The sequence below is a fragment of the Glandiceps talaboti genome, chromosome 2 (assembly GCF_964340395.1).
Source record: "Glandiceps talaboti chromosome 2, keGlaTala1.1, whole genome shotgun sequence".
In the NCBI taxonomy this organism is placed as follows: domain Eukaryota; kingdom Metazoa; phylum Hemichordata; class Enteropneusta; family Spengelidae; genus Glandiceps; species Glandiceps talaboti.
In genome coordinates this window covers 9,559,790-9,585,102 of record NC_135550.1, presented here as the reverse complement: position 1 = coordinate 9,585,102, position 25,313 = coordinate 9,559,790, and the positions used below count along the sequence as shown (strand labels likewise).

General features: G+C 37.9%; 2 protein-coding genes across 2 annotated transcripts; both read left to right on the top strand.

The window, feature by feature from the left end:
• The first annotated feature begins 6,955 nt into the window (after nt 1-6,955).
• LOC144453786 (uncharacterized) lies at nt 6,956-8,786 on the top strand. The gene is made up of 3 exons (XM_078145141.1): nt 6,956-7,039; nt 7,388-7,561; nt 8,132-8,786. Exons 1-3 carry the CDS (start codon nt 7,021-7,023, stop codon nt 8,461-8,463), a joined length of 525 nt encoding a protein of 174 aa, XP_078001267.1. The 5' UTR covers nt 6,956-7,020; the 3' UTR covers nt 8,464-8,786.
• A 10,394-nt stretch (nt 8,787-19,180) lies between these two features.
• On the top strand, nt 19,181-23,927 carry LOC144453823 (uncharacterized). The gene is made up of 4 exons (XM_078145190.1): nt 19,181-19,284; nt 20,967-21,277; nt 21,646-21,783; nt 23,509-23,927. Exons 2-4 carry the CDS (start codon nt 20,982-20,984, stop codon nt 23,672-23,674), a joined length of 600 nt encoding a protein of 199 aa, XP_078001316.1. The 5' UTR covers nt 19,181-19,284; nt 20,967-20,981; the 3' UTR covers nt 23,675-23,927.
• The last annotated feature ends 1,386 nt before the right edge of the window (nt 23,928-25,313 follow it).

Sequence of the window (25,313 nt, the reverse complement as noted above, 5' to 3'; positions counted from 1 at the left end):
GACGAAACATTAATATGCGAGGACAAAACTTTCTTTTTGCTTGACGGAAGTTGGGCTGCATGACGGAAATTGGTTATATATCCTACAATCCTCGGCACACTCTGGGCGGCTATTTCAACTTCGCGACCAGCACTATAGCTGATCATGTCAAGTGGTAAACACGTCAATTGTTTTCAGTGTATACATTTTTTTAAAGATAATAAAGGACGGAAACACCATTCCCATCAATACTAATATTCCTGGTCCCAATCTGATGAAAATCTGATGTGGTGAAAGCAGCTAAATGCTTTATTTACCTCTATGTCCATCGTTTTGTGATGTTTCCCACGCAGGCTGCGATCACTCGGAACAAAAGCAAGCGACACTAACTATATATAGTGCTTTGGTTCGGGATGACCCAAATGCTCATAGATATGTGACTTCACGACATAATCACAGAATTGAGGCCTATTATCGAGAGATTACGAAGAGTATTCCGGTTCTGAATTCATGGCAGGGCGTCTGAGGACAATCGGGGGGGGGGGGGGCAACAAATTGGAGGTTTGAAGGGAGAGGGACATGGAAATTCTGATCGTTTGAAAGGGGAGGGGCACCTAATGTTTAACTCATGATTTGTACCAAAGTACACCTTGGGAGTGGTCGTTTACCGAGTACATTTGAACATTTCTTGCAGCATTGCCACAATGAATTCAAAAGCCTACAGTCAGTGATAAGATGGGTGATTACTATACGAAATATGTATGCCTTAATCTCTCTTCTCCCTACCACCATTCATCTGTCTGTCTGTCTGTCTGTCTGTCTGTCTGTCTGTCTGTCTGTCTGTCTGTCTGTCTGTCTGTCTGTCTGCATGCCTGTCTGTCTGTCTGTCTGTCTGTGTCTCTCCCTCTGTCTTTCTGTCTCTCTTCTCTTCTGTTTGTTTGTTTGTTTGTTTGTTTGTTTGTCTGTCTGTCTGTCTGACAGTCTCTGCCTGTGTTTGTCTGTCTGTCTGACCTTCTGTCTGTCTCTTCTGTATGTCTGTCTGTCTGTCTGTCTGTCTGTCTGTCTGTCTGTCTGGCTGGCTGGCTGGCTGGCTGGCTGGCTGGTCTGCCGGCCGTCCATCCGTCTCTCTCTCTCCCCCCACAAGCTATCATGGGTGATGTTGTTTCGGCCCAAATCAAAATTGAAAGAAAAAACCCTGCTGGCTAAGTATTTCAAAGTGTAGGTTACAGCTCAATGTAAGACATTTTGTTGCATCTATTTGGGTAATGAAATTTTAAATCTCTTGTATTGTAATGTGTGTGATGTGAGTCATAGAGTCGAACGGTATAAGTATGGATAGCTCTAACGTTGCATTCTAGCACTCACACTCTCATACTCTCGTACGGGATCGTTCAGGTCTAAGTCGGGAATTAGTCACGACTGAGAAGAGCTTTCGGCTTGCTAGAATCACCTACCCGAGTGCTTGTGGATGTTTTAATTCTCATATTTAAGTATACTTCCAATACAATGGAATTTACACAACAATTAAAAATAGAAAATCACGCCATAAGATCACGCCATCATAAAAGTTATTATATACTTCTCTTTAACCAATCATGTGATTTTCAGTTACATCATGTTTGCCCAGATTCGTCATCGCCAGTCTACTTCTGACCTTATGGCCTACAATGCCGAAAAGTAGAAATTATTCCCATAATTCCGAAATACGATATTTTGGATCGTAACATATGGACGCTGAAGTCGATTGTCACTTTTATTCTAATGCAGTGTACCATATAGTTGTACGGAAGTGGGGGGGGGGGGTTATAATTATACATATTAAAATGTGTCGGGGTTACGAAAATTATTGGGGGGGGGGCTACGAGATTCTTTTGACCAAAATATTTTCTCCCCCCCCCACCCTCCTCCCTGTCGTAAATTCTAACCGTAGCCTTTTGTGATGAATAGCTGTGACATTACCCAACCCAATGATGAAGAGGACGCTTTAAAGTTCCACAAAGATCTTGTAAACATTTGGCATTTGAGATGAGGGACATACATGTGGATATAATACATTTGATGGCACAGGTTCCTGCAACATGACAATCGCGCAAACATAATAATCACCCCGTGTTTTGTTTTAGAAGTCAAAATGCCGCGTGAATCCATAGCAATTTAAAAGTGTGTTTTTTTTCAATGTCCATAAATAAAACCAGTTATCAGTACATTGTAAATTACATTTCGTCTTATAAGTACTTTGTAAAGTTTTGGTAGTGTTAATGTGGGCAAAATAGTAATGATATGAATACATAAAAACAACGGGTGAATCTGAATTATAGATCTTGGTGAAACTAACTAACAGACAGACAGACAGACAGACAGACAGACAGACAGACAGACAGATAGACAGACAGACAGACAGACAGACAGACAGGCAGGCGGGCAGACAGACAGACAGACAGACAGACAGACAGAAGAGAGGAGAGACAGACAGAGGGAGGGACACAGACAGACAGACAGACAGACAGACAGACAGACAGACAGACAGACAGACAGATAGATAGATAGATAGATAGATAGATAGATAGATAGATAGATAGATAGATAGGTAGATAGATAGGTCATCCCGAACCAAAGCACTATATATAGTTAGTGTCGCTTGCTTTTGTTCCGAGTGATCGCAGCCTGCGTGGGAAACATCACAAAACGATGGACATAGAGGTAAATAAAGCATTTAGCTGCTTTCACCACATCAGATTTTAATGAGATTGGGACCAGGAATACTAGTATTGATGGGAATGGTGTTTCCGTCCTTTATTATCTTTAAAAAATGTATACACTGAAAACAATTGACGTGTTTACCACTTGACATGATCAGCTATAGTGCTGGTCGCGAAGTTGAAATAGCCGCCCAGAGTGTGCCGAGGATTGTGGGATATATAACCAATTTCCGTCATGCAGCCCAACTTCCGTCAAGCAAAAAGAAAGTTTTGTCCTCGCATATTAATGTTTCGTCCCCAAACATTAATGTTGCATCCTGTGTTAAGTAAATCTCGTCGATAAGAAAGGGGGGTTGTATGGTGACAAATGTTGTTTCTGCAGTCAGAGTATAAGATTGTAATGGACTTAAATTCATATTCCGGCTTGACATTTAAATACTTTTTACACAAATTTAGAGTTTTTTCACGAAAACTTGGTGTACTGCTCTAAGGATTAATAATTTACAATGAGGTATTTTAAGTCTTGTTAGAAAACTTTAGAAAAAACGGTTCTCATGTTTCAAACATTGCATCAAGAATTAAACATTTTATCCCGCAACTTAAATGTTATCACTCGAAAATAAAGTTTGGGCCACACGAATAAAAATTTTCGTTTTGCAAATTAATTTTCTGCTCTGTAAAAAGAATTTATTTGTCACAGAAATTGTAGTTTTTTGCTTTGGTATCTCTATATTGACCCAAAAAATTAATGTTTTGTCATATGAAATAAAAGTGTTATCCTTTTATTAAATATTTTGCCATCAAAAATCAATTATTTATAGCACAAATTTAGTTTTCGTCTGTCACCTGTGGGCCACCGTACCATACAAACTGGACACGACAATTCTCGCTCCAAAGCACTGCCATGTGTTTCCGTCTTGCTGGCCATCTTTTGTGTGAAGGTGCACGCCTTCTACATTACATGCATTATGCACCGTGACGTTTTCACCTATGCCCTGGTATGATGTCTATGCACGTACAAATACAGGTCTGGGTCACAAGTCAATCACGTGATGCATAGTACAATACGATTCACGCATGTTTAATAAAACTCTTATAGCGGAAATTTGTCCTTGCATGTAATTTATGATGATGTATAAATGACATCTTTTTTTTCTGTCACACATTTTCATCGATTGTTACAAAGGAAAGTATACGTTTCAGTCAAATGAACTTAAATTTGTATCGATAACAATATCAACAGACTCACTTACACTTTGTAATTTATATGGCTAGCACCCGTGTGTTTGCACCTCCCTATGCATCATAAATTTGGCACATTTCGAACTTGAAACTGAGTTTGCAACAGCTGCCCTCAACGACAGCATACGACGTTGATACTAATTTTATGGGAAAGTAACACACACAAAAGAAAGAAAAGAGAAAAAACACTTGTGACCTGAGATGGCATGACCTAAGAACGTTCTGATAAAATACATTGAGAAAATCTAGCTTACAGCAGAAATGAAGTTGCTTTGGTGTTTCACCCATGGGACATGGTGTTTTTAACACAACAATTCAACCCGAGACCGTAACAATAACATAGACAGAGCACACACACAGCAGGACCCCTGTACCCAATCACACTGAAAAGTGATAAGCAATGCTATTGTTTAAAAAGTTAAGTAGAAACAGTCTTCTCCTTAGAAATACGCATGGCTTTGATGATTTTAATGGCTTCAGTTGTTTACTTTCTAACTGATAATCAGCATGTTAACTTTTACTTCTACACCCCATCATCTCTATCATTGTTTCTTTTGCATTCGAAGTTGTCTCTCTGCACATAGCTTCTCATCAGTGAAACATCCAGACATCTTCATTTCTCCTGTAATTTCGTAATCGCCGAGAAGCAGGAAAACTGAGAAGTCAGTCGTTGATCAAAGCCAAAGAATCCCGAAGACTTGAGTGCTGGTGTCCGAGTTACGATTGACTGTAGTAGTAGAAGTGGTGATACATGTATATAAATAGTTGGAAAAGAAGAACACTCGAAATTATTCGTTATTTAGAAATGAACAAGCCCGGGGAAAGAAAGAAAACGTCAAAAATACAGCTTTACTACTACTACTACTACTACTACTACTACTACTACTACTACTACTACCACCACCACCACCACCGCCATCACCACCACCAGCAAATCAAGTCAATGCTAGCTCACTATAACATACTCACTGCTCTCTGTGATATATACAACAACCTCCCACCGGTCCCTGTGATATACACACCTACCTCTCCGATAATGGTGATCAAACCAGTAATTGTCATGAATAATTCTATATGCTAAAACACATATTATATTATAACAGTATATTGATGGCGCAAATCGAGAGATATGATTGGTCTAGTCATCGAACTAGCACGTCTAAAAATTTTAAATGAGCAATAATGCACAGTTGGCACGCGTCCAAATTTTGATGTTCACTGCTATCGCTCGTGCATATATTTCGTTCACTAATCAAAACCACCTGGTATACCATCCCCAGGGAGTGGTTTATTACTTAATTCTAACCATGTCGTGTATCATACAACAGTTACACTCGCTGGCGGGGGTTTTGCCAACGCTGGTTGAGACAGTATTGTGGCAATATAACAATGGTTTAGTATTTTGTTCGCCTTTACAACAATTCTCTTTGATGAACTGTTCGACCGTCATTTGTTGATCAAAAACAACATACTTTCTAATATTTGAATGGTATATGGTGGTTCTAACATGTGAAAATGGTTCGACATCAAATACAAATTTAAAATCATAAAATTTGCAACAATGTTTTAGGATCGAAAACGTAGATGAAACATAGCCTCTAAATGGCCTCCTACATTGTCTTATCTTCAATTTTTTTCACCTTTGGAGTTGTCTCCTCCCAATCAGTAGCAATCAATTCAGGTGATAATTGTCTTTCTCCCAAAACAAGATGGAAGGTGGCTGGCTAGTACCTCCCTGTAGCTGTATAGGTTAGAGCTAATTGAATCCACATCGTGTGTAAAGTAATCTCGTTCGGAGTATTATTGTAGTTGGCTATCACTATTATTTAATGCATGCCTTACATTGGATATTTAATTGCGTATGCTAAAATGGATAGTAGAGGCATAAAATATCAAACCATAGATATAATTTAAAGTCTTACAATGTAATAAAATACCAGAATTGAAACAATTATGCTATGCATTACATATTATCTGGAAGTGTATTTTGTTGTGGCAAAGCTGAAAGGTATTTTGCAGATGCGCACTTGGTAAATGACTTCTCCTGAAGTTTAATTTGGTTTAATTTGAAAATCAACATACAGAATTGTAACAATCATTGTCCGAGCCTTTCCAAAATATGACCTAGTATTGAAAAACTGTTTCTATGAAGACTTCGGTGACTATTAAAGGTATAACAGTCGCAATGTGTTAGGTTGGGGCTGATTAGCTCACGAAGCAAGGTGCGCTATATAGACCGAATCGGTTTTCCCCTCCATGCCCGTGTTCATATCAGTGAATAGCTAAACGGTGCTGCAAGTATGGAATGTGCAGCCGCATTTTTAGCTACAATTAACTGACAGAAATATTTTGCTAGTCTATCGACAGTCACGGTTCCAAGCACCCAAGCGAGACAGCTAGCTTGACAACGCCGGACTTACTTGACAACTACCACATGTAAACACATGTACTTCAGAGGTTATTGAAATACCATTACTTATTTACATAATTTGTTTTCATGACAAGAATTGTTCTGTTCGCGTACCATGTATCCCCACGACGTATACGTCATGGGCTGATTTACAACTTTGGTTCATTCAGCACCGTGGTTAGGCCAAATAAAAAAAAAATTGTGTGTTTCCGCGGACCGACCCTAGTTTAAGCCCCCGACCTTTAACATTTTTTGAATGCGAAAAGGTAAAATGGTAACAATTTACTTCTATTCCGTGTACACCTTCATGTCTTTGCGTCATCTCTGGTCACCTTTCAGAATCACATTCCAGAGAGAAACCAGGTCTTTTTAGACTATAACAGTACAGTCTGCATAACGAGTTAGTCCACTTAACTTATAAATGTCTTCATTTACTTCTGTTACACCTCGTCAAACTCGCTCGAAAGTATTGTGACAGACGAGTATCTTATCTTGGGGTCGAAATGATTTTTACAATAAAAATCCTCCCTACCCTAATTTCTGAAGTCAAGTTATAGGAATCAAATACTTTTTTAAATGTTGCCTTACTATTCATCGTAAACGTTTCGCTTCACAACATTAAGACCTTTGGACAAGTAGTGTGTGTTGTTATGATATACATTTACATGTAGCCTCGTCAGCGAAAAAAAAATGGCGTTAAATGCAAAAGGTAACTAAAATTTTATATATCATATTATATGTTGCAACTGTCTTCGAATACAGAGTAATATTCGAAGGTATTTTGACACGATTTGTAGGTTTGTGGATCTTTGGAATGTAAACGTTGGGACAGTTTGAACCACAATACAAATATCGTAACTTAATGGTGAGAATGTGTAACGGGTGTATTGTGTTAATAGTCACGGTGTAAAGGCCTACTGTAAAGTAAGGAGCTGCACTGTTGCGCTGTGAGGTATAGCTAGGGTAATATGATGCCCACATTCACAACGATTTGGGACAACTTACGACTTTCGTCAAAATGTGCACTCGTAATCACAATATTTTGCTCTTTTAACAGATGCACGAAGACCCACACCAAATCTACCCGTCACTGTTGCCTATGGGAGGTTTGATTTTAATTTTGCTGGAATCAAAGTTGACGAATTAGTTCGGAAATATCCGAATCAAGCCGAGCGGGTCGGCGATATCGTGAAGGAAACACAACAGGAGGCGGAGAGACTTATCCGATACGGTAAGGAGATTTTCAATAGCACGCTCCCGAATAGAATTCAAAACCCGAAAACAGTTAAACATATCACAAGGGCTGTCGTATATAAAAACAACCCTGAAATAACTTCCGGGTAAGAAGACAACTTGAACATTTAAGTTAAAGTAGATGAAACTACCTGTCTGCTTCCCAGCTGTTGGTTGTTGTTGTGGTTGTTGTGGTTGTGATTGTGATTGTGGTTGTTGTTGTTGTTGTTGTTGTTGTTGTTGTTGTTGTTTTAAAAGTTGTTGTTTTTAAGATAATTCATGAATTAAACGAACAATTGTCTTACAGTCATTCTTATTTGTTCGACTCGCTGTTCTGTTGTGAAAACACATTCGGATCTCTCCACACGACAATACCAGTTGTAATGGTCATTAAGTCTTTAAGTGTAACAGTAAAGAATGGAAGTTAGCCTGTCTTGATTTGATTTTACTGTAAATACGCCATATTTATCAGACTGTCTACCCCCCCCCCCCTTACCACCCCATTCCACCCCTCCCCGTATATTACGCGATATCTACTGTTTTTGTTTCCTCTCTTTGTCAACAATAGGTGCATACAACGGTCAGCGGGCAGCTTTTTGCAGTGCATTATGGATGTATCGTGTGACTCGTGAGCTGGGACCAGACATGGCCAAGGTATTTGGTGATGCCTACGAATTAACACCGACAGGGTCACTTGGTGAAAGGTTAATGAACCTCTACAATAACTGGGTCGGCAGAACCTTAGCCTGTGACGTCACAAACGCTGATAAGAGTGATATCGATGTAATAATGCATGTTCTCCAAGATGGCGTCCTGCAGACTTGGCCGGATTCTTCTTACTCTCCGATACCAATAGACAATACAAAAGTGGGTCCACGACATTATCATGGATTTTTGTGAAAAAAAGACGGGCAAAGCTAGCGTCCATAGCATGATGATTTACAGACATAAATAACATGAGTTCAAGAACGTTATGTGTAGTGTGATTTTAATAGTTATGATATAAATTTGTGAATATTATAGTTTTGAATTATTTTACAATGCCACACAAGTGTAAATATATGTGCAAATATGTGTCACGTGATAAATTTAAATACAGAGCAACTTGTTATGGCATTCGCTAGCTGTTACTTTTTGAATAGACTACTGCATCCAAAATCTACTTCTTACCTCAATGATGAAATCGTCAACCCACACTTGAGACTGTAATTATCTAAAAACTTAAATTATACGTGTATCAATAAAGAATAAGACGTTGATTATTGAGTATGACAATCTCGTGACATAAAGTCACATTCACACACACATATAATACGTGACTACATTACTAGCTCTGGAAATATATACTCTCCGACAACTCTGACACGTCACCATCAGAATTCACGTCTCTGAGTTCGGAGCGGCATATATTTACAAAGAGAGTAACACGTGCCAATGTATTTGCCCGCGTTTGACCAACAGCGGAATCCCTAATCAAATTCCAATAACCTCTCACACCTGCACTAGCTGCAGCTTGGATATTTGTTCATCAGATAAACAAAAACTAAAAGTGGTAAATTACTTATAAAAAGACATTGCTGTTAATTAGAGGTCAATATTATCCGGTAGTGTAGTGGCAAGTTTAAATCTTTAGCGCGAAAACTAGCTTTCACCATGATAGAACTGTACTAGTTGGAACTGGAGTATTATTTTTCGATGAGACAACCACAATATGTTCAGTGGCACTGAATATTTGTAAAATACCAACAATTAGACATTGTGCGTGTTAATCAGTGGTCGATATTATCCATAGAGAAATAAGTCGAAATAGTGATCGCCGTTGAGGGCGCTGATTTTTGGGTGCGGATCCAAAAATCAATTTGATTTATCATGTTTACAGCTGCAACAGATACGTTTACCCATAGGTGATGCAATATTATTTACGATGTACGATAGGTTATTGTATCTAACAAGCGTTTTCAAAAAATCGAAACGTGCCATTTACAGTTTTGATGACCTTCACGTGACGAAATGTCATCAGAAACAACCTGACATACATTTAATACTGGGTATGTTAGAGTAGCTATTCCCATGAATCGTGTGTTTAGTCTTTCCTCATCTAACCGATGTCATATTGCCATGGTAACTAATACTTCAAAACTTTACTCGGCCATTTCATATTCACTCATATGTATCTCATTACTTCAGAAGGAGTGCTGTATGTACAGAAAAGGGAACGTATTATTTGTATTGAATTTTGTGCAAATAGGAATGCACTATGAACAAAAAGTGCTTTGTTTAGTTGGTTGCCACTGACAAAGACAACGATGGAGGAGACAGAATACTTTGTTTACATGCGCTATGACCCTACCACAACCACAGACAAGGCAGTCTGTGCCACAACCTTGTACTATGTTCGCCAACTAAAACATTATGCAAATAGTCTAGAAAATACTGAGTTAAAGGTCCCTTTTAAATCCCAGACTCTGTGACGTATTCCTAGACAGAGGTTAGATATACAAGGCTATTCAACCCCCTGGATTCAAGTACTGTACGCAGCCATTTTGTAAAAGAAGAACGGCACGGTGACACACTGCACTGTTCACCCACGTCACAATCCTCGTCTGTGCTCACGTGTTGGTACCCTCGAATTCACGCTTTAAAAGTTATCAATCATGCCATGTAGTAGAAAGATGCGAAAGGACCTTCGTCGTCGTCTAACTCTTGCTGGTGCTGCCCGAAACCGCCGCATTAAGCTGAGAACCATTCTCCTGGAGAATGATGCTTCAGTTATTGCAGTTCCACAGGGCTCTATCACTGCTGTGCAAGCTCTTCATCTTGCAGACGAGCTTGGCATTCCCGTACCCGAAGCAATTCGATGCAAATGTGACGATTTTGATCAAGGTAAACATTTCTTTATTGTAGAGCAGAACAGCAAGTAATGATGTGACACCATACACGTCACGTGATATGTTATGACCTACGTGTATATGTAGGTGAGAACACAGATAAGTCGCGCCAGGCAGCAGCTAGCGACATATTTTTAATCATGGGTTTTACTCATATATTGACGTATACTTTTACTCACATATCTCTCAGATTTCGTATAAATGAAAATGGAAAAAGGTGTTTATTTTATTTTAACAAAACGTTATATGGAAGAACAGTCATTTACATTTGAAAATGGAATCTAGAAATACTAAAAAGTATATCATTTTCCTAGTGAGCCCAGTAAGACATTGAGTGATGATAAGCTTATGCCAAAATACTTAAACTGGAGAAGGGGATCATCATGGAGTATGTGGGCTTTACAGCTAAAATGATATTGCTTTTGTGTTTCACTCACGGGACATTACGCTCTTGACACAAAGATAGACATATTTCAACTCTAGTCTAACAATAACAGAGATACAGCACAACACAGCAGGATCATTTGGCCCAATACAATCACATTGAACACTGATAAGCATTGCTATTCTTTCACAGTACAATCAAAATAGGCTTCTGATGAAAACATCACGCACATCCTTTCAATTGTTTATTTTTTAACTGATAATCAACATTTCAACTTGACTTATTTGTACATCCCCACTGTGCACGGCACATATGTAATTGTTTCTTTTGTGGTCGCCTGAGTGTGTGTGTGTAACAAATTTCATGTTTAATAATTACATGAGTTAAACATCAAACCAAGACCATTTTAGCTGTATTACCGATTGACTTTGGCTTTGTCTATTGAATCGGGGGATGTGGGCTGGGGAATAATATTGGGTCGTTTTCAGTAACCAGAAGTTCAACTTCAAACCGATCTCAGCTGGTAAACGGAATGGGTAATGACAGTATGCACGTCTTATCAATCAATCGTTTAACATTAAAGTGTTCTGTATTTAGTATTGACTGAAACGTACTTACAATGTCCACATGGTCCATGATAAAACTGATATCTAAAAGGGTTGTGTAACGTTCCGGTAGACAATGTAAATGGCAAAGAAATAAGCCTAAGTCACTATGTCTCAGACTTTGTGAAGAAAAGTTTTGTAAAGATTAACACATGAATAGGACGGACTGTTTAGAAACCCTTTTGATTAGGTAAAAAAAGAACATTAGTAAAAGGCAGTTCAATTACGCACTGTTTTCCAAAGAATAGCATTTCCGGAGGGACCAGCTATATTTTTTGAGGGCTATGCATAGCGAATGAATAGCCCGGCGTCTTTCTTTTTCTTCTGTTCTCAAAATCATGATGACATGGGCTGCAACTTTCGGGTATTTTATCGTCATTTTTAATTTCAAAATAAAAGGTTACATATATATTTAACACTTTGAATACTGTAACTGAACACCAGAAGTCCAATTGGCAAAACACCATAAATAACTACTCGTCGTCGTCGTCGTCGTCGTCGTTGTTGTTGTTGTCTTCGTCGTCGTAAATCACAGCCTCTTTACGGCACTGTCCAAGAAGCACCGTGAAGATACTATTTTTCATTGCATCAGCAGAGAATTGACAAGAGATCGTTATTTTACATTTTTGACGGTATTGAGAATCTAAAATGCATCAAAAGTGTAATGATGATGTTTTTTTTGAAGACAAGACCAAAAGTTTCTTTATTTTTCATTTGTCGCAGTGTGTCTCCACAGTACATACAACACATTGGTATTCCTTGTAGTATGATCATACGACAGAAGTCTGATTTCATATGACACATTTATTTTGAAATATCTGTTCTCTCGCATAATTACTTAAAACTCATTATTTATGCAAGTGACTCTTAAATATTCATGGGGTGTTTATCAAAATAGTTTTAGGTATAACCCAAAATATGTATGTGCCAAATCTCGTTTTCAAATGACCAAGCCATTTTTGAGAAATGATAGTATTACTATTTTGAGACAAAATCACACACTAGAACCCCCCTCCCCCACCCCAATATCAACCATTAATGCATCTTTTTCTTTCTCTGTTTTTCCTTATAGGAACTTTCAAGGACACGTCCAATTTGCAAACCAGCTGTTGCAGTCAGGATGGTTCAACGAATGAAAACGACGACGGAAATGAAGATAGTGACAGGAGAAACACAAGAAGAAAATCACTGTTGGCAGAGATTAAAAAAGGGGGTTATGAATTTCGCGATTTTACCTGGGTCTTACAAAATACATTTTTAAATGTGGTCCAGGAAGCGACAGGCAGCAAGGATAACGCATGCTCGAGAGAAGAAAAAATTGAGTCAAATTTTCATCAGGAGAAGGCAGATAATATCTTTGGTCACGGAAGGTATTTGGAGGAAAGTGATGTAGCAACAGGATGTCCTATGACATTAGATGATCTTGATGAAGTTGTCAGGGCATTCCATAATCCAAGGAAAGAACGAGAGAAAACGGCAAATAAACCAAAGAAGAAAGTTTGTCCCACAAAGCGTTTTAAACAAGAAAGGTTGAAAATGAGGGGAAACAGAATTGTTAATATATCAACACTCTGTAATAACATTTTAGAACTCACAGATCATGTCGCAAAATGTAGGAAGATTAAGAAAGCTGGCATGGAAGTTGTTGATGAAATATCGAAGATGGGATTTGCATCAGTGTTACAATTTAGATGTGTGGGATGTCAGAAGACATTTAAATTTGAACTGCAGAACAAACTTCCATTTGGCAAAAATAACCGTTCTAGGTATCCTATCAATATGACGGTTGTGTGGGCTATGATGTCGACAGGGGGTGGACATGCCAGAATGGACGAGATATTCTCAATCATGGATGTACCTTCATTGTCCCCTGACATCTTTGTACAGACAGAGAGAAATATTGGGGATATGTGGCATAAACAACTACTAAATGATATGATAGAAGCAGGAAGGAGAGAGAGAGAGATTGCAGTCTCAAAAGGCTCCTTCCATGAGGGTATACCAGCAATAGCTGTTATTGTTGATGGGGGATGGTCAAAGCGGGCTTATAAACACACCTACAATGCTAGCTCTGGTGTGGCAATCATCATTGGGAAAGAGACGGGGAAACTTCTTTATATAGGGACACGAAACAAATGCTGTGGCATATGCGTAAGAGCAGAAAATAAAGGAAAAGATGCCCCTCAACATAAATGTCATAAGAACTGGGATAGGTCGTCATTTGATATGGAAGGGGACATTATAGCCGAAGGGTTTAAGCAGAGTGAACAAACCCACGGACTGCGCTATATTAATATGATTGGTGATGGAGATAACAAAGTCTTAAAAACAATACGACAGAGGGTACATTATGGAAAGCATGTGAAGAAGCTACAATGTGTAAATCATGCTGTCAAGAATTATCAGGGTGCATTACACAAGCTGGCACAGAAGAATCCACAATGGAAACGTGTTTATGGTTTGAATAAGGGAGTCATTAAGCGTTTGTCAGCTGCAGCCAGACATGCAATATCCGTACACGAAAATGGAAGTACCTATGCTTTGAGCAGAGATCTGAAATGTGTACCCAGACATTGTTTTGGAGACCACAGTGCATGTGTCAATCCTATCTTCTGTGACATTGACAGTTCTTTGAGTGAGATAAACGCGAAATCAACAACTCATAAACGAAAAAAGTCTCAATCCAGTGGAAAAATTGATGTCTTAGCAGGTACATCCATGACCTATCTCAACAATATCAATGACATGATTGTTAGCCTCAACAATAATGACTTCGGAGATCAAATGCTAAAGAAACAGCTGCGAGTGGACAGGGACATTGTCGCAAAACTTCCTCCAGGACTTCTGGAAGCAGTTGAAAAATGCGGAGAGTATTTGGTCAAGGCTTCGCCAGAATTAATCACCAACTGTACAACTAATTTAGCAGAGTCCTTTATGGCGATAAAAGCAAAATTTGAAGGAGGCAAGCAAGTTAATCGCACATCTTCGAATTCCTTTAGTCATCGTTGCTTTGGTGCTGGGTTGAGGATGCAGAATGGTCCCAAGTGGCACTCAATTGCATGGGAGAAGATCTTCGGTATGTCAGCTGGAGATGTAATGAAAGATTACAGTGAACGAAAAGATCAGGAGCTATCAGCAGTAGCTGAATATACTAGATCCCCTCAGCGTAAAACTCTGAGAAAGTTATACAACTACAGACGCAGCTTAACTGGAAGAGGGAAATACATAAAGAACAAACAGAATGCAAAGGGTGGTATCCAACAGAAGTTGGAGACCAAGTTAACTGACAGTGATGAAATGAAAATAACTGAAATCGACAAGCTGGAAGCAGATACAGAATTTGTAGAACAGGGTTGTGATTCTGATGCAGTTGTGATCGATACACTAGAAATAAGTGGACTTGAAGATCCGGTAGTGGATGATACATCTGTGAAAAGTGACCACGAAGTATTGATGGATGAATCAGAACACAATGCTGTGGTGGATAAGCAATCAATCATTTCAAACAAACGTAACAATCCTGGTGGTTCTTCTAGCAAGAGAAAACAACTAAAACCAAGACGGAGGCAGCCACAGACAAATCAATCCGCCAAAGCAAAACCCGTTCAGCAAGCAGTTCGCCGTAGCCGAAGAATTAGACACATAACAAATGTGAAAAATAATGAAGTGTCTTTTTGTGAGACAAGTTCTGAGACTAAAGAGCATGATGTTGCTATTGACAAGATGGGGGAAGAAAACGGTAGTCAAACAAAAATAGATACATCGGAGGATCATTCAGATAACATTATCCATGAGACATGTGGCCAAGGAATCAAAAGAAAACAAACATTTGATGATGCAAGGGAAGATGTTGACTCAGATTCACAGGTTGCAGTAAACAATGACTGGTCAAACTCGGCAACAAAGAGGTTCCGATTGATTCCTTGGGATTATGGAAATGATGCAAAGTGTGAAAATAGTACAACAAATATGATTGTAAACATAACTAATTTACAAGATGACCAGCCATCGCAAGATATTCAAATTGATCACTTTGTTGATGCACATACTCGAGCTGAAGTGTCTGTTGTTCCTTTTGGGGAGGACAACAGCCTTGACTGTGGTGACCCTGAAGAAGATGTAAGGGTTGAGAGCCAAACAGATAGGAAAGATGGTGCAGACACTGGCCAAATTATCAACATGTATGAAACAGCGAAGCCAGATGATCTTCACAAGTACAGCCAATGCACTACATCAGCAAATGAACATCTCACCGGGTACACCCTCACTACAACAGGTGATGATTCCTGTGGAAATAAACATGATCCTTGTGATCAAAAACCAAGCACAACTCTTGAGTCTAATTAAGTAATCAAACTTTGGAGGAAGTGCTTGCACGAAAATGAATGTAACTGAGATGTGTCCCGATAATAATCGTGGTGACTTTGGTCAATGTTCTAAAGAATCAGAGTCTGTATCCTACTGTCTTACAAAGTCTGTCCTTTATAGCATTGAACAGAAAATGGTATCAGTATCAAATGAATTGGCCGGAGCGACAGCACTTTCCCAGGTGAACATTCATTGAACCCACTGCCAGACGAGGTCTAAGTTGATGACATTTAATGTAAAAAGGTTATTCCGGGCATCGGAATATATATTAACTGTATTGATCAATTGATTATTTTGTGTCACTATCTATGTAGGCTATCTGGTAATAGTAGCTAGGCCCTATGTAAAAATAGTATTTTAGATATTTGTAATGGAGAACAACTTCCAAGCAAAGGATGGGAATATTGATGAAAGTTGAAAACTGACGCCGTATTTTGTATATTCCGTTAAACCATATACCGGTTTCGTATACATTCGTTATATTGAGTCTAAGACCAATAAGGCTTTTACATATAAAATGGTCAAAGGTTGAATAGCACTGTCATTATATGTGTACAACAAACATTGATAGATTTAATTAAAATAACATTGCCGTACCAATATTTCGACTTTGGCGAATTTTTCCAGGGAGTTCATTGATCTACATATGAACTTACTCAGAGAACGATCAGTAAAACTCTCCCAATTCAAGGTCAAATCAAGGTCACTAAATTCATTGAAATCTTGTATTGAATATATTTTCACTTAATATTTCCAGTAAAATTTATCTGTGGTGCAATTCACTTGGAAATGACACATCTACATAATACTGATAACGCAAAGAATCATTAAGCCTGCGGTCAGAATTTACGGCACAGGGACTGAGGAGAAATTGGGGAGCCATGAAAAAAATTTGGGGTTCGAAGGGGGTGGCCTTGAAAATTCTGATGGTATGAACAAAATACTCTGCTCATGAGTTTTACCAGGAGCAGTTGTTTACTTAGTAAGTATAAAAAAATTTGAATAAATTCTAAACATTCTAAAGCCTACATTCAGTGATGAGCTCGAGGTGGTTGACAGCAACGCGAATGTGTTTGTGTATGCCTTAATCTCTCTTCCCCTATGTCTGTCTATCTGTCTAGTCTCTGTGTTTCCCTCTATCTCTGTCTGTTTCTCTATCTCGCTCAATGTCTCTCTCTCTCTCTCCCCACTAGTGGTCTGAGATCAGGTCTAATCAATCTTTCATTGTTTGTAAAATCGATAAGCTTAAGGTGACGGTCACACACACATACATACACACACACACACACACTGACAGACAGACTGACAGATAGACAGACAAACAATGAATAACATAATCTGTCCTTAGGGAAGGTAAAAGCAATAGCATCAATTTATTTGAACTATTTAATTGTAGGTATTACATTGATATAAAGGAAATCATTAACCATAAAAATGAATCATCAATTTTCAGATAAACACAAGATATGTTTCTATTTATCAATATTTTTGTAAACTAAATATGAATGACATTGTGTAATAGTTTAATAACTCTTGCGATTGTAGTATTCATCTGTTTTTGTGGTTTATGCAAATTAGTCATATAAGGTAGATTATACCATGGCATTACATAAAACGTGTCATGATGTAACAACTATTAGTATATCCATGAAGTTTGCAGAATTAATCATTTAATATTGATGATGTATTAATATATGGGTAGATATTATAAATTATGCAAATTGTGACGTACACAAGCAGCATTAATTATATCGAAAAAATACGTGTCCTGTATAATTTGTTTGACAAAATCTAAGCAGCATTGATTGGTCATTTATAACATCTCACCAGATTATTAAATGGTGTTATTCAGTATTTACATTAGATAGATCTCATTAAAATCTGATGTGGGTATACCGCTCGATTGCTTTATTTACCTCAGAGCTTAGTTCCATCCTAATTTAACTTTTGTTTTTCGATTTTTGTGTGTTCAGTTAGAGAGGAAAGGTGCTACCTCTCTGAACAACAAAAAAATATAACAAATGACACTATAGGATAGAAATAGAGGTAAATAAAGCAATCGAGTGGTAGTCCCCACATCAGATTTTAGTCAGATTGGTCGATGATGTGCAAAGTCATCTATAGACAGGTGGGTATGTCAAGATATTCATTACGGTCACCAAGTTGGGCGAGATTCTGAGAAACCTTCGATGACATACCATCTATTTTGTAAATAATTGACCATGTGACTACGACTCAATAGACGAGTAAGTACAAAATCGTCTGCCCAGGCGTCATTTCCGGTTAACATCAGAAAAATGTTCTGGATATTCAGGAAAAGTAGGAAATCGCAATTTGGAATGTGTTTGACACTCTTTCGAGCACAGCAGAAATCATTGACACAGATGCGTTTTCATGCTGCAGAATAACAAGGATAGAGAACTCGTATTTTTTTGTCCGAATGCGTTCAACCTGGCTTGTGTGCGGTATACACCAATTGTGCATATTGGTCACGTAATGTGTGCGCCTCAAATATTATGCTTCTAAAAGATATGACCTGTACGGCATATGTGGCACACAGTATCATCTGATTCAATGAAATCACCAAATTAGACAAAATTCAGTGCTGATTGCACATCCCTTACTTAGTAAATATAATTATTTATGTAAATGCAAATTAGTCGTGCATATATCACAGCAATCACACTTGAGAACATGCAGACCATCATGGAATCATTACAAAATCTACCCATGGCAAGTTATCTGTAATGCCAAATAGGTTTTGCGAGCTTGCAGTCTTGAAGTATTTCCTAATTACAAAAATCATTATTTATGCAAATGACACATTAATTTGAATAGACGTTCTTCATAATTGCTAATAGTACCAAACAATTCCACTCTTGTTTGTCTTCCCTTTTCAACATAAAATTTGCACTATTCCCCTCGGTTATTCGATTTATAAGCCAACTTCTAAAACAAACAAACAAATAAACCAAAAACGACTGGTAGAGAAGTAGGGCAAAATAAGGTTCGATGGCCTCAGGTGTGACTGGCATGCCAGAATGGCTTTACAAGAATAAGTGAATCTCCCCCGGCCCACCGTATCCAGGTCCGTCATCCACAGTCGGTCCATTCGTTACCAGTACCACCTCCCTATGAGACCGTTGTTGGATCTCACTCTCTACGGCCACTTGTTTCCCCATCTCCTGCACCATGTATGCAATATCTGCTATGGCGGTTAAATGGTCTTTAGGTGTACTTGTGATTAGCATATGGCTTTACAATGCCAGTATTCTAAGTAAGTACGAAGTCGTCTTTGATTGGTTCTTTGCGACACTCCATTCCCATTTTTGAGTTCGCCTCAATGACCCCATACTTCTAGTTTGCTGCTAGCTGCATTCGGGTAAACAGTTGGTTTCAGACTAGATATTGGAATACCTTGTTTGGTTGGTTGTTCTTATATAAAAACCAAGTCTTCACTGCTGATACATATTAGGTAGGTCATTAACAAACATTTAGGTGATTTCTTCAGTGCTTGTTTCAAAAGTTAGATTTAACGAAATCGTTGTAAGCACGGTTGAACGACATGCTGAACCAGGATATGACCCCATAAAAGGCATTTGCACGAGTTGAAGAGTTTACTTTCTGATGACTTAATTGTATAGTCATTGTGATCGAGTGTAAGAAAGCAACAACGACAATAATTGTATACATATATAAGGCCAAATAAAAACGTGTTTGCAATAACCCGACCGTCGACACTAGCTAGTTTAAGCCCCTGACTCTAAACAACTTGCATGCAAAAAGGTAAACTGGTAACGATTTACTTCAGATCTATTTCCGTGAATACCTTCATAGCCGTAGGTCTTTTTAGAGAGAAAGCCTTAGGTCTTTTTAGACTATAACAGTACAGTCTGCATAACGTGTTCGTCTACTTAACTTATAGTTGTCTTCATTTTACTTCTTTACACCCCATCAAACTCAGAAGTATTGTGACCGACGAGTATCTTATCTTGGGGTCGACGTGATTTGAAACAAATATAACGTAAAATAAATAAAATTCAAACGAAATTTAAAAACAACAACATGCAAACATGCATGCCTGCATACATGCATACATACATGGAGGCAGGCAGGCAGACATACATACATACATACATACATACATACATACATACATACATACATACATACATACATACATACATACATACATACATACATACATACATGCATGCATGCATGCATGCATGCATACATGCATACATTTTTTATGTTAAATATATGTTTTAACGAATATATTTAATTGGAAAATATTACAAAAATTTAAAATACATGTACATGACTATACCTAACGACATATCCCTACATGTCTGCGTAGTACACAATATTTGATGACGTAATACATGACTATACTAACGACATCTCCATACATGTCGGCGTAGTACACAATATTTAATGACGTAATACATGACTATACTAACGACATATCCCTACATGTCTGCGTAGTACACAATATTTGATGACGTAATACATGACTATACTAACGACATATCCCTACATGTCGGCGTAGTCCACAATATTTGATGACGTAATACATAAATATCGTTAAAAATACAAACGTTAGACAATGTTAAAATACGACAATTGACGACAAAGAACATTTCTCGATTGTAGCATTAGCAAACTTATAAAAGTGTCTCATCTAGTTGATTAATTCCAATAAAAATACTCTCAATAGGAAAGAAATTACGAACAATTTAGTATCAAAATTAAAACTGGTGAAGGGTCAATTGATATGGCGCCCTCTAGTGACCATTATAGCAATTCCGCGGCTTCAATAAAATTACTTCTCGTTGTAAGTTCGGCTGGTCCCTAGAATATATATTCATCTTTTTGTCGTTTCTTCAAATATTTACATACATACATACATACATACATACATACACACACACACACACACACACACATACACACACACACACACACATAAACACACACACACACACACATGTACACACATACATACATACATACATACATACATACATACATACATACATACATACATACATACATACATACATACATACATACATACATACATACATACATACATACATACATACATACATACATACATACAATGATGTCTCTTGTCTTTTATATCACAAACAGAATATAAGAGTAAGAATGGATGAGTCTCCCCCACCGTATCCAGGTCCATCATCCACAGTCGGCCCCTTAGAACAGCAGCCACAGTCGTCGCCACCTTCCTACGAGACCGCTGTTGGATTTGATGCACTACAGCCAATTGTCTCCCAATCTCCTCCACCGTGTGCGATATCCGCTACGGGGCCACCACCGAAGCAGCCATCTCAAGATAATGACCGACAACATCCGACGGTGGTTGGGCCTCAGGCACTACCCCAAATTGTTGCCCCAGCTCCTGCATCATATGCGATATCTGCTACGGGGCCACCACAACAGTGAGTATATTCTTTAATGATAACTGGCCTGCAATCGGAAATACTGAGAAACTGTATATGCACACACTCCTCGGGTAATATTGTGGATCATATTCTATTCCTTCTTCAAAACATTAATATGTAAAGGTGTCTTTTTAAACGTGTGTAAAAAAAGGAAGGAGATAGAAGGAGAAGTTATTTCTACAATAACTCTTTAGAAATTGAGTCAACGCTATCCTTCTATAAATCGATTTCTCATTCTACCTCCTTCCTCTTTTTTTAAACAGTCACGTTTAAAGACACGTTTACATAACGCAAACATTATCCATTTGTAATCTCAAGCTAACATTTTTGAAATAAATAAATTGTGTCTTTGTTTCTTGTCGTAGATCTATGTCAAGTCTTACACAGGTAGTTGTCGAAGAGCCAGCTATCAACCCATGTCACATGGATTGTGCCTGTTGTCCCGATGATGACTGTGGTCGATGTTGTAGTTACTGTTGGACCTGTACAAGAGATAGAGAATGGTGGGATAAAAGTTGAAAGCCTTACTCCTCAGTTTCCCTCTCATCTCTCACCTACCACCACATCTTTGTCTGTACAATCTGTTTGTTTGTCTGTTTCTGTATGTATGTATGTATGTATGTATGTATGTATGTATGTATGTATGTATGTATGTATGTATGTATGTATGTATGTGTGTGTGTATGTATGTGTGTGTATGTATGTATGTGTGTGTATGTATGTATGTATGTATGTGTGTGTATGTATGTGTGTGTATGTATGTATGTATGTATGTATGTATGTATGTATGTATGTATGTATGTGTGTGTATGTATGTATGTGTGTGTGTATGTATGTATGTATGTATGTATGTATGTGTGTATGTATACTATGTATGTATGTATGTATGTATGTATGTATGTGTATGTATGTATTATGTATGTATGTATGTATGTATGTATGTATGTATGTATGTATGTATGTATGTATGCATGCATGCATGTATGTATGCATGGATGTGATCACCGTGGGTAGATGTAATTGCTGTGGTAGTTAGAAGGTCAACATATGCGATACGATTTGGAGCTATAGCAAAGTTTCGTCCCTTTGAGAGTGTATCTCTTTCCATTTCACTCAATTGTCTAAACCCACCTGTTCTTAACTTTATCATCCAAATGTGGTCCACCTTCCCTTCTCCAATTGTTATCCAAATCTTCTCGTGTCGGACATGATTGCAACAATCTATTGTTACAGTTATTGTTTTGTTGGCTCTCGGGTGTTGCGACAGCTCCGACTTTGCAGTAAATTGTGACACGTCGTAAACCTCACTCGGTGTGTAATTTAGTTGAAATCGTGTTCGCTCTATTCTTCAATGTGTTGATTGTAAAATTAGTTTGATGTACCCGTTCATTCAGGAGGTGTCTCGCTCAGCTTTGGCGATGATTGTATCGGCTTTGTGACCCTTCATCAAATGCTACGAGGAGCGACACTGGACTGAAGGCACGGCAAATTAAATCGCAGGTGGTTGCGATAATTAGCCAATTCCCACGACGTCTTCTCTCTTAATTTCTCACCAACCTTAGGCAATACATGCCAAAATGAGATATAATGTGTCTATGAATGTTCTCCATGACTCATGTATGAAGTTGACTATAATGACGTTATCCAGGAGGAGAGGACGTGAAATTCAAAACAATTCAAAACAACACCTAGTCCAGTAGAACAGATTATAATTAAATTATGTCATTATCATCTTCATACCTGGGTGATTGAGAACATTCACTAGTAAGTGTTCATCCCTATCAGTCCTTCTGATAGCATGGTACGAATATCGTATTTTACAGACTAAAGTGATGAGAGGTCAATCCCCAATACAACAGTCAGGGAAAATACGAGTGACCTAAGGGGTCTTTGTCACTACTCGTCTAGCGACTCGTAGTGACAACCCTTTAGGCCACGAGTATTTTCCGGCTGAATCAAGAACAATACTGGAAAAGAACACAATCATATCAAGGAAAAATCAGGGAAAGTAATGGCAATTTTGAACATTTTGACTCATATTTCGAACACAGCAGAATCAGTACTAGTGACAAAGACACTTGTTGTCGTTACATAGACGCGCGTTGTCGTGACTTTGACTGAGCAGAGTATATTCCATATTTTTTGTTCTGAATGGCTCATGCATGGTATAATAAAAGAAATGTGTATTTTTGTGATTTGTAAGTAGTTTACTTTCTTTTATTTTTCAGGTATTCACTTAAAGGAAAGGGTTGTGGGTGGCTTTTAATTTTACTGTTCTGTTACTTTATCATTGGAAGCATTGTCGTTTCAACCATTGGAGTCTTTTTGGTTGGCATATACTGTTTGACTGGTGTCTGTTTATGTGGATACTGTGTTGGTGATGATGATGGCTGAAGACACGATGGCCATACAGAGATGTCTGGAATCATGTATGATTAACATAAGCTGTGTACCAAACAAAAGATGTGAACTGAAGATGGATAATTTCTCCAAAAATAGGGCTTAAATGAAAATAAAGACATTTAATCATTCAATATTATGTTACTTATACACAAGCACTTGGCTTAGTATGTTATCACACATTCATTTATTTACTAGAATTCATTTGTAAATTTCTAAAAACAAAGGTTTCTTTTTAAGTATATGAATAATGAAATTAATAATTATGTTATTCATTCGGCAAACTTACCTTAATAATATGCAATGGTTTCATAAAGAATATCTATTAAAGTACTCACACAGACACTCACACACACACACACACACACATACATACACACACACACACACACACACACACACACACACACACACACGAGGCAGCCATTAATCGATTGTGTATTGTATTTCACTAAAATAATAATTTGAAATGACATCAGGAATGGAAAAATTTCAACAGATCAAATTGTAATAAATAGTACTATTTTGGCACAACTTTGTGTCCTCTAGGATTTTGTATTTGTAATTACGTAATTTGGAAGTTTAGTTTAATTTTTCAATCACTCCATCTCTGATCTGAAGAAGCTCCTAATTCACAACGATTTTCAAGTTTTGTGCTGTATTTGTTTCTAGAATCCGTACTTGTAATATTGACCAGTTATATGAAGTTCAATAATATTGCTGAGAACAGACGTTCTGATTGGTCTGTTGTTATTCTCATCAAACACTGGTCATTCTAGTTCTTGAATGTGTAGATTGTTGTAATGTTAGCAAATTTTAGATAGGAAGAAATTAATGAAATTTCCAGTATAATTGGTAATGAGTGCTGGATGTGAATGTGACCATTTCCTACTAGCTTTACAGTGATCAGCATGTAGTTGATTTAGAATTGGCAACGTCATTTTCAACAACTAGGTGAAAAAAAGTTTTGAGTTGGGGGTAATAATGCACATGATTACCAAGAAAATGCTACAGAGAATTGAAAATATACACTTTAATAAAGCAATGTGGACAGCTAAAAACACGAAAGTTTCTCGCAACGGAAATAATATCATGCCATAGCTGAGAACGATCTATAAGACTATCGGTTGTTTGACAAAAGCTGTCTGCAATTTTGTCCCCAATTTTTGTTTTGAAACCGATAAGATCTACCGACCACCCCTACCGTACCCTCCCTACCCCAAACACACTCGGTTCGTAATTCTGCCTCATTTGAATTCACATAATTAACCTGATCAATGAGACTAACTTTAAACATCAACTGGCTGGGATGTAAACATGATCATTAAAGTAAAATGGGACGAAACTGATGTACTTGACAGGTTGATACAAACCATAGGGCAACAGTTTTGACTTCCGTTATTGCTGTTTTACACAAACATATGTACCCCTGTCACATCGTCACTGGCATAGGACGTCGTCCCAAAGTGACAGAATTTTATCATTATTGATATTAGCGAAAGTTTCAATTCATATGACAGTGAGGGGCTTCTAATTCTTTTCAGGTGGGGAGGGGGGCGTGGCGTCTTGTCATCTAGAGAACAAATGCTTTTGATGTGATTCTCTCCCCGTGTATAAAAGTAAAATAGGACCC